Here is a 9,898-nt window from a genome sequence, read left to right on the forward strand (position 1 = left end):
TGGTCAATCATGGAAGAACACTGTAAAAGTACCGATAAAAATATGGTCAACAGAAGACCGCTGGGATCTGATGCTGCTCCATGTTTCTCTCTTATACGGTGGAAACAAATATCCTGCATTGACCACTTGATGGAAGAGTTTTCTTCTTCATCAGCACAACAAACATGAGAAACCATGTCACATGTTTCCACTCTGAAAGTGGTGTTAGTCAAGAAGTCACACAGGGATAAAATATGCACGAATCATTTTATTATTGCATAGTGGCATCTGAATTGTAACTGTTATCGTACCTAAAGAATCCCACCACTATCAGTTAAGTCCTTGGAGCATTTAGGCACCCAGTGGTCCAGTTAATAGTGACACTTAAGAGGGTTTGACCTTAGGAAACTCACACAGGGAAGGCGATGGAGTTTGGACAGTTGGAGCTAGAAGGACAAAAACCATCTATCTCCAATATGCAACACCAGCAACAAAATCTGTGGAAATAATTGGTATAGTATAGCCTAAGTCCAGCAGGCAAGCTTTTTGCTTAATGTCAGACGGGATGGATTAATATTTTCATTTTTGTTGAGTATTAATTTTGCGTATGCATACTGAGGTTAGGTCCACACATACACTGGCATTTGGCATTTTCTTTTTCTCCACCTACATTCAACCCTTAGGCACAATTTACTAAAGTAATTTCTCACATGAAAAACACAGAGAAAACTAAAAAGAAGGTGCTTTAGCCTATCAGAAAGATAACAAAAATAAATGAACACTTCTGGGAAATAAAAAAAAAATGTATTCCTTGTAAAAATGTCTTCGATTATGTGTTATGACATCTTTGTTATTTGTTACAGTCTATTACAACTTTTATATTCATATGGAAACATGTAGGAAATCCTGTTATCAATGCCTTCACAATATACATCACAATCATGTACACAAAGTAGTTAATATACTGGGACAGCCCTACATTATCAAATGTAAATGTAAATTCCAGAATTTTTAAAACAAAGGAGAAATTATTACATAAACTGCATAATGAGCATATTTTTTATGCTAGTTAGCAAAGCTAATGTGGAAAATAATGTGCTTTCAATCACATCCCTTCTGTTGCAGAAGAACTATTGGTTCTACAAAAATACATAGTTTTATCCATTTGGGGCTTGGTACCAGAGTGAGAGAAGTGATTGTAAGTTGTTCCATTTTCTCCTGACAGAAAGATTACTCATCTGTCAAGTTTAGAAATGAGCCGACTCTCCACCCCGACTGTGACACCACCTGCCGTAACAGTAAAAAACATAATCAAAATAAATATTGTCAAGTTGGTGGAGAAATGAAAGGGCAGAGTACCCTTTCTAAGTGTAGAGCCAAGTTAATCTTGTTTTCCAATTTCTACAGGCGACAGTACACAGAACTCACAGATTAACCTGTAGCTGATGCCTCCACGGCATTTGTCATCTCTCAGCTGTATCAAACTCAAGTGGACAGGTTTTTCCTCCCACAGGACACTACGCTCCACACTGCAATGCATTCAGTTTATCTGCAGGCAGGGTGACAGCGATTAAAATGTCTGATGCTCTCGATTTCCTCCTCTGTGGTATTTGTACTCTACAAATCATAGATCACATGTGGAAATGCTGTGTCTTGTCTGTATTCACGCTTGTATCCCTGCTGTCATGTTATGCTCCACGATGTCCTCGAGACTACATTTTGCTGGAGATGAATCGGTGGGCACATTTGAACTCTGTGGTATTCTAAAGTTGGTTAAGTCAAACACAATCACAATTTGTTCCAACTCAGTTAAACTACAAATGGAAGTGTAACAAAGACTTTATGATTTCCAGTAAGCTGCAGGGCATCCTGATGCAGGTGAATAGTGCTTGTCTAATTTTCACTGCACTTTTTGACGGTCAAAGGAGGCAGAAAAGACAAACATGAGATAAATTAGACCAGCTACAGATTTCCAGCTTCTGCCTTCACGAGCTACAGTGACATTTGCTAACATGCTGCTGGGTTGGAGCAAGCTTGGAATATCAATACTGTGCCATATTCATTGCTGGAATTTAATCATATTTTTTTTTTATCGTCACACCACTGCTGCATATTTATACATTAATTCATTTTCTTTACTGCTTCTTCCATTTCAGGGAAGTTGGAGTCTAACAGGTGTGAGGCAGAATACACCCTGGATATGTCACCAGTCCATCGCAGGGCCAACACAGGTGCAACTTTCTTCCAGACCGATTAGACGTTTACACTGCACCCCAAGCCATCAAAATGCCACACTGGCTCTGAATTTTTAAAAATGTTACTTACATCTTAGACCAGCTGGTCTGTTTGTGGAGGCAAGTTCAGGAGGGAAACACAAACATCCCTCTCCGAAGACAACTCCAGCTCCTCCTAGAGGATCCCAAGGCATTACCTGGCCAGATGGGATATATGGATAATCCCTCCAGGGTTGTCGCTAAGGTAGGAATGACCCTAACAGCCACTGTTCTGCAGGATTTAGATGTTTCCCTGTTTCATTGTGCAGAACTTAAACTACTGGATCCATTTCAGTCGACTCAGGTGTGCTGGAGCAGGGAAGGTAAGAGCTGGACAAAAGATGCACCAGTAAATCAAAAGCTCAGCTCCCTCATAACAATGTACTGGTGCAAAGCCCTCATTAGTGCTGATGAAGCACATCTAAATATCCAGAGATACTAAAACCCCTCCACTTAAAGCAAAGACTGCTTAATCTTTAGAAAGCATGTATAGCTGAAATGACAGAGTAAATCATAAATTAGAAAATCAAATACAAATTATAGTAAAATTTTACAACATAGGTGTAAAGCTTGCTGCTTCGGTCCTTACTGCTCAATTTTAAATCTTAACATTGTGAGTCCCATGGGTCTCACTCTACCATCAGGTTTATGTCTGCTGGGATCACTGGGATTAATGACGTAAATCCTCCAAAGATCCCATACTGATCTGAGAAGGTGATCTTACTGAGGATCAACTTTCCAATTTCAAAAAATTGAGTTAAAGGAGGGTATTTGTGTTTAATCAATCAGACTTTATTCAGCACTTTTCATATTTCTGAAACTCAAAGTGCAAAAAGAAATAAAAAGAAAAAATAAACATAATAGCTTTGTCTTTTTCTCTGTCTCACACACACACACACACACACACACAGAAATGATCTGATTTATGGCCACAGTATAAAACTGAAGAGGAAGGACTGCAAAAAAAACTAAGATAAAGTTAATAAGATAAAAAAAGATGATAAATATAATAAACAGAACTAAATCGGGTTAAAAAACATTAAAATAAAAAACAGGAAAATAACTTTAAATGCTAAATTAAGATGCTGATAAATATCAGTTCAAATAAAAGCCAGTTTTAAAAAAGGTGGATTTTAATTTGATTTAAAAACATGAATGTTTTTGTTTGTCCTCAGGTCTTCAAAAAGGTTGTTCCCCAAACCTGAATCATAGGAAGATCAAGTATTCTTTTCATGGATTTTACTTCAAACTTCAGGAATTACTGCCTGTCCTGAAGACCTGAGGCTTCTAACAGGCTCAAAATATAAAAGCAGTTCGGGTTAAATATTCTGGCCAAGACCATTAAGAGCCTTTAAAACCAGAGCCTTAAAATCTATTCTGAAACTGACAGGAAGTCAGTGTAAAGGCTATAAAACTAGTGCTGCTTCGTTTGTAGTTGGGTTCGAACACATGGTGCCAAGTAGCATTATTTATATTCTTATTATCATATTTCTCTTTAATTAATACGACAAGAGCAAGCTGATGAAGAAAAAGAACCAGTCAGCATCATTTCTATACCACAGTAAGGAACAAGGTGAGTTAGGTAAGACAGATATTAACAAGAATAAGGGAGGATATGTCTTCCAGCTACACATACTTAGTCATGGCTGAGATTATTTTTTTCCTATATTGGTGGATTAGTAACAGTCTTAGGCAATCACTTGTCTAAAGTCTACTCCTTCCTGCAAACGATAATTAAAATGGCTCATGCCCGACTGTTTCTCCTCCGTCTATGGCCTGAGGCTGACTAATAAAAGAACCACTTCAAACAGCAAGTGAGCATCTAATTAAATTTCTCTACAAATTAATGACACACAATGTTTATCCACAATACGATTAGTGAAGCAACCAGGAAGGGCCTCGATGACACTGATGCTACGTTCCAGACAGGCTCAGTGCATCTTTCATCGCTTTGCCTCTCAAGAGAGAACATCACTGACATGCAAACCGTCCGAGCTAATGGTCCTCTATGAACAAATCCAAGGCTGGTGTGATAGCTGTAGCATCAGCTCCCTCCCTGTGTTTGGGTTCTCCAATCTCTGATGAATGAAAAGTTTAATTGCTGGTGGAAATGTTTGTGTTGTTAACATCTGGCTGTTTTTGTTTTGGAATATTTAAACATATTTGTCTTTACGTGCCTGAAGGTTTAGATGATAAACTTGTGCTGTTTACATGAGTTAAGTTTTAATAAATGCTGCTTTTTTTGAAAATAAAGCATTTTAAAAGCAAATATAGTAAATGTTCGCTTCAGAAAACTGCATGAAAATATTCATACTGATGAATAAAGCCGGGAAACAACTTAGAAAATATTAATATGTTATATGTTGTTCCAAATGCAATAACTGCTCTAAAAAAGTGCAAAGTTGTTAAACTGTTCAACTGAGGAATGAACAGAAATCCAGTGTTTCTCAGTCCTGGTCCTGGGGGACCACTGCCCTGCATGTTTTAGAGGTGTCCATCTTTAACACACCTGACTCAAATGAATGGCTCGTTAGCAGGTTTGCAAAGAACTTGGCAAGCAGTTCAGTTAATCTAAGTCAGGTGTGCTGGAGTTGGAAAGAACTAAAACATGCAGGGCAGTGGTCCCTGAGGACCAGGATTGAGAAACACTGGTATATACCAAAAACTGGGCAGATCTGAAATCAGTCTAGGGTACAAATCTTAGCAGTACTGTTATTTTAGATAAATAAATGGCCATCATAGCCTGGGTTAGGGTTCTACCATGATTCGGCCTCTTTATCTGCAGACATTAGGGATAAAAACTAAGATGAAACATAAAATGAACTTTGGATTCCCTCTTTTTGCATTGTTCTTCTATCACTAATGAACTTTGGGTCCTTTACAGGATGAAGTGAGACATTTGGATTACCAGCTGCTTCTCCTGGTTAAAAGGAAATAGTTTAGAGAACCTCTTTCTTGTCTTTTTCTTGTCTAGGAAACACAGCAGGCTCACAGGAGTCATTGGGACTGACCAAAGATTCACCCGGTGAGTCACTATAGCCTGTTTGTGGCTGCGTCTCCTCAAAGAGGAACTAGAGGAAGTTGTTCTGGGAGTCTCTGTCGCGCTTGTTTCGATCGAAACCCTGAAATAGACCAGCAGTTTCGGAAACAGATGGACAGATCAGTATCCTGTCACTGTGAGGAGCAGATCCTTAAATACTGACCCTCCAACCTTCTATGGGCTTCATTTGTAAAACTATTTATTTGAAACTGTCAATTAAAACAGTAGCCATTTCTGTTCACCTCTATTTTTATTTTTACCTTTATTGTGTTAAAAACATGGATTAAAGCAATTAGTTGCAAAAACACTTTGTTTAAAAATAAGAGTTAATTATTTACACCCATCAGGGCCGTTAGTAGGTTCCTCAACTATGTCGTCAGTGAAAATATACAGAAACATTTCCTGAGGGTTTGTTTCTCCTTCATGCATGTAGGCTGTGGTTAATCTAGTTTATTTTTAAATATAATATAAACCAGAACAAAATGATCTGCTGTGACCTCAGTAACAGACTTAAATTAGAAATGCAGAGTTACTGGAGGGACAATAAAGGTTTTCAGACACGAAAAATAAAATTCAAATTAAATTAAAGGCTCCAAATCTCTTTTACAAATCTCGTAACACCCTTATGTTAGACACTAGTCACAAAAAGTTGGGAATATTCAACTTTCAAGTACAGAAAATAGGGCTGTGCATCTTCACTGGTCTCACAATTCAATTCGATTATGATTATCTGGTCAACGATTCGATTCAGTGATGCATCACGATGCATAACTATGTGTTGCATCCTCAGTTTTCTTTATTACTGCACATTGCTACTTTTTTCATTAATAAATACAAGCAGTCAGATAATTATGTCCTCCCTGTTTATTTATAATTATTAAAAAAATCAAACTGAATGTCCTGACATTGACAAACATCATAAACATGTAAACAATGACATTATTTTCAACTTCATTATTTAACGTTATTGTTCCATTGCCAGAAAATCAAGAAACTATACTATGATTTTCTAGTTACACAGCCCTCTAGTGGCCAGATTTCTTGCAGTAAAGCAGTGTGACTTGTTCCGTAGTCAGTTCAGACAGAATATGGAAGTTAGGAAGATGTTTTTCATGTTCTCCTTCATGGTCAGAAAACATTTGTTTAGTCCATTTACAACTGAATACAGAGAATATTGTTGAGGTAAACATTTGTTCATGGACAAAGTTGTTTTAATCCCTTTAGTCCATTTGTGCATGCTCACTGCTATAGACTTTAGCCTTAAGCTGACTTACTGGTCTAAAGTATTGGTTACGTGATTTTATTGGGCCAATGAATATATTTCCAGTGAGATACTGATTTATTTTCTGTATATCTGAGTAGTTTTACATTTTTCTTAAGATAAGGTTTCAAAATGGATTCAGCCTCGGATCTTTCTTGGGAGTCTGTGATTTATCTGCTGAGCTGTTGCAGCAGCTCGATCACGCCAAACAATTGAGCAGCCGCAGAATATATACATTACATTTTTATAATCGATTATGTTTTGTTGTTGTATCAATGCAGAATCTTCCCCGATTAAACACCCCTAACAGAAATGTAAAAAGCCAACGATGCACTAATATATCATGAGTGTAGCACATTTAAGTAGAACTCATGCAATGATCATTTCTTAATTTCAAACATGTTATTAAAAGAAAAGCAGTGCTGGGTATACCACAACATAAAATGTCAATATCTTGATGTCTTGTTTGATGTAATCTTGGTCTGATGATGTCAACATGTGAACAGTATGATGAAGAGGGCTGTTGCAAAACAAGCTGTTAATCAACCATTTAGTCATGAATTCATATTCAGCTGGAGAATAGCATGTTGTGCAATAAGTATGTGTGCATTCAAAAGTTGACAGAAAGTCAAATAAAGTTCGCCTGTAGAAGTCATAATGGATTTTAGGTACATTCTGACATTATATAAAAAGCTTAATATCCCTAACCTTATTGTTGGTAGTGTATAAGACTTTGCATGGTTTGGCATCAGTGTCACTAAATGTAAAATTCCACTCAGTTCAGGTGTTTTATATACAGTCTCAATTCACAATAAATATAATCTCAGGGCTCTTTTCAGAGAGTGTAAACATGTAACTAAAGCCCAGTTAAATGCACTCCAGTTCAGTCCAGTTCATAACCCAGGTGTCGGCTTTCTGCGGTGGATTTATGTATATATGTAAAGGATATTCAAGCACAGATGGATACATAAACACAAAAAACTCATGGAGTCACAAGGGTGGCACAGTTGAATCATTACGCACCTACCGGACATTTTATGCAAAGGTAACAGAACTGTCCCCATAAGAGGATTTACAGGCTGTCGCGACAACAAATTTTAATCATAGCCTGGAAATGTTTGTCCATGTTGGGGTATGATGCATAAAAATGCCATATGTGAGTTTGAGATAAGAGAAAGCGCACAGTGACATTTCAGGCTTGCAGCAAATGTTGCAGTTAATCTCCAACACCCTGCTGCCTCCAAACTCACGTCTGACCTACCACACTCCAAGTCACGTTTCTGGTCTTTATTACGCACTGAATGAGCTTATGAGGTCGACAGCGTTTGCAGGGATGGCGCGAGGCAATCAGTGTATCATATATGTTTCAGACAAGAACAACCTCCGTTCAGATCTTTCACACCCTGTTGGCAACGTGACACCTAATCCAACAGTGTCATTACGGGGCTGTTGTTAGGACACAACATAACACAAGCAACAGGAGGAGGCGTCTGAGCGGTTCAGGTGACCGGTACAAGCGCCGCTGTCGGCGCGGACTTTGGCCTCGTCTCAGTCAATGGTGGAGCAAAAAAGCACAATCAGCTGTGTTGATACAGAGTGAAGCTGAAGAAAATACGAGAAGATATGGAAACGCAAAAACGATTATTGTCACGCATGATTATTATTAAGATTAGTAAAGATAAAGACATTAATTGCTTTTATAGTCTAGTAGCTCAAAATCCAGTTAAATCCCCATGAAAATCACTCCCCATGTTATATGGACTGGTTTAAAAAAACTAAAAATAAATATCAATCATGGTGTGATTTTCATATTTTCAACAAAGTTAATTTAAAGCCATAAATAAAACGGTTTTAAAACGTGATTATAAAGTTTTACTGGGGAAATAAAACTTCCCGTGGCTGTACAACACCTCAGAAGAAACCCAAACGCGGAGAACCCAACTTCCAGTAAAACCCTTTTCTCAGTTTTTAACATTGCTCAGGCTTCTTACCTCTGTGTCTTGTGCAAGACCCATGACGGGCGAGACAGGCGAGCGCAACGGCGCAAAGAATCCAGCACTTGGTCCGAGCCATGCTGCTTGTACGCGCTGATCCAAGATGACTGTAAAGTTAGGAGGAAAACTTCAAATTTGAAGGGCTGAAGTTTGAGTGTGTGCGCGTGTGTGGGTGTGTACTTCCGTTTAATGACAACGATAATATTCAGGAACTATGAAACTGAAATTCTCTTGTATTACCTTGACGCATCTTTAAAACAACCTGAACTTCTAAAGTAACTGAGGATTAACATTGAATATTAGCTCACTTGGTTATTTTTGCAAGGAAAGAAGAATGACGTGAATAAAACACTATTAATAGCGATGGGAATGACTTTAACAGACACGCTCTCCTTTCTGAGTCCTGCAGAGCTCCAGTTTGCATCTCAAGTTTTTAATCTGCAGTACATCTCAAAATAATGAGAAAAGTTTAAGTAAAGCCCAGACATGGCTGTCTGTTTCAGATAAAGCATTCAGAGTTGATTTATGGCCTTTGGAGAGGTTCGGAAACCACCTTCAGCTCCTTCGGGCCATGTTGCAATTGAGCTTCAAGATACAACATATATGCTGGAATATTATTCTCCCAGCCTCTTCGCACCCCATTTAGTCTAAACAGGACAGAATTCATTATACTGTGTTAAATACCCTGTTTAGTCACAAAAACTAAGAAGAAAAAAAGAGTAAAGTGTTTGACAGTGTTTTTAGTTACAGCTACACTTTATACACTGTACAAAATCTGAGTCTTACCCATGTTAAATATTTTTAATAAAAAATTACGCTCTGCATATATTGTGTTTTTTCATGGGTAATTCACAACATCCACATCTCTTAAAGCATTCATTATTTTGGTAATCTTTCTAAAAAAATTGATCCATATGTGCCTTTGAAAATATGAGAAAAAGCCAAAGTGTGCACTATTTTTGCCTTTTGCACAAGGTTGAAAGATAAATCTCACACAAGATTTACATGTAAATCTTTAACAAGTACATAGTTGTTTTACACAAGCTGCAAGCTAGTGTAAAATGAAAAAAGCATAAACAAAAGCAGCTGAAACTCTCACTTTTCAACGAGGTTAAGTTTAATAAACAGTCAGTTCACTCCATGACAGCAGAAATTGTTAAAGAGGAACATCTCCAATATATTGTTTCACAATTGTAAGATAACACTTTGACTGACAGCTTCACTGTCAGCTAGCATCACATCATGTGACATGAATAAGGACTGTGTGTAAAGTGTGTCATTTTGGATTTGAAACAAAAATCTCTGACTCAACAGCCAGTAGTTTTAACACTACCTACCAACCTTTAATTCT

At 37.6% G+C, this 9,898-nt stretch overlaps 1 protein-coding gene across 2 annotated transcripts in view; it reads right to left on the minus strand.

Annotated features, from left to right (window-relative positions):
* tfpia (tissue factor pathway inhibitor a) overlaps window positions 1-8,696 on the minus strand; it is a 53,503-nt gene extending 44,807 nt beyond the window's left edge. For both annotated transcript variants that reach the window (XM_042001463.1, XM_042001462.1), the window contains exon 1: window positions 8,545-8,696. In XM_042001463.1, the coding sequence (XP_041857397.1) occupies window positions 8,545-8,626 (82 nt within the window). In that variant the 5' untranslated portion in view covers window positions 8,627-8,696. The remainder of the gene's footprint in view (window positions 1-8,544) is intronic.
* Between the last annotated feature and the right edge of the window lie 1,202 nt (window positions 8,697-9,898).

The sequence above is a fragment of the Melanotaenia boesemani genome, chromosome 12 (assembly GCF_017639745.1).
Source record: "Melanotaenia boesemani isolate fMelBoe1 chromosome 12, fMelBoe1.pri, whole genome shotgun sequence".
Lineage (NCBI taxonomy): Eukaryota > Metazoa > Chordata > Actinopteri > Atheriniformes > Melanotaeniidae > Melanotaenia > Melanotaenia boesemani.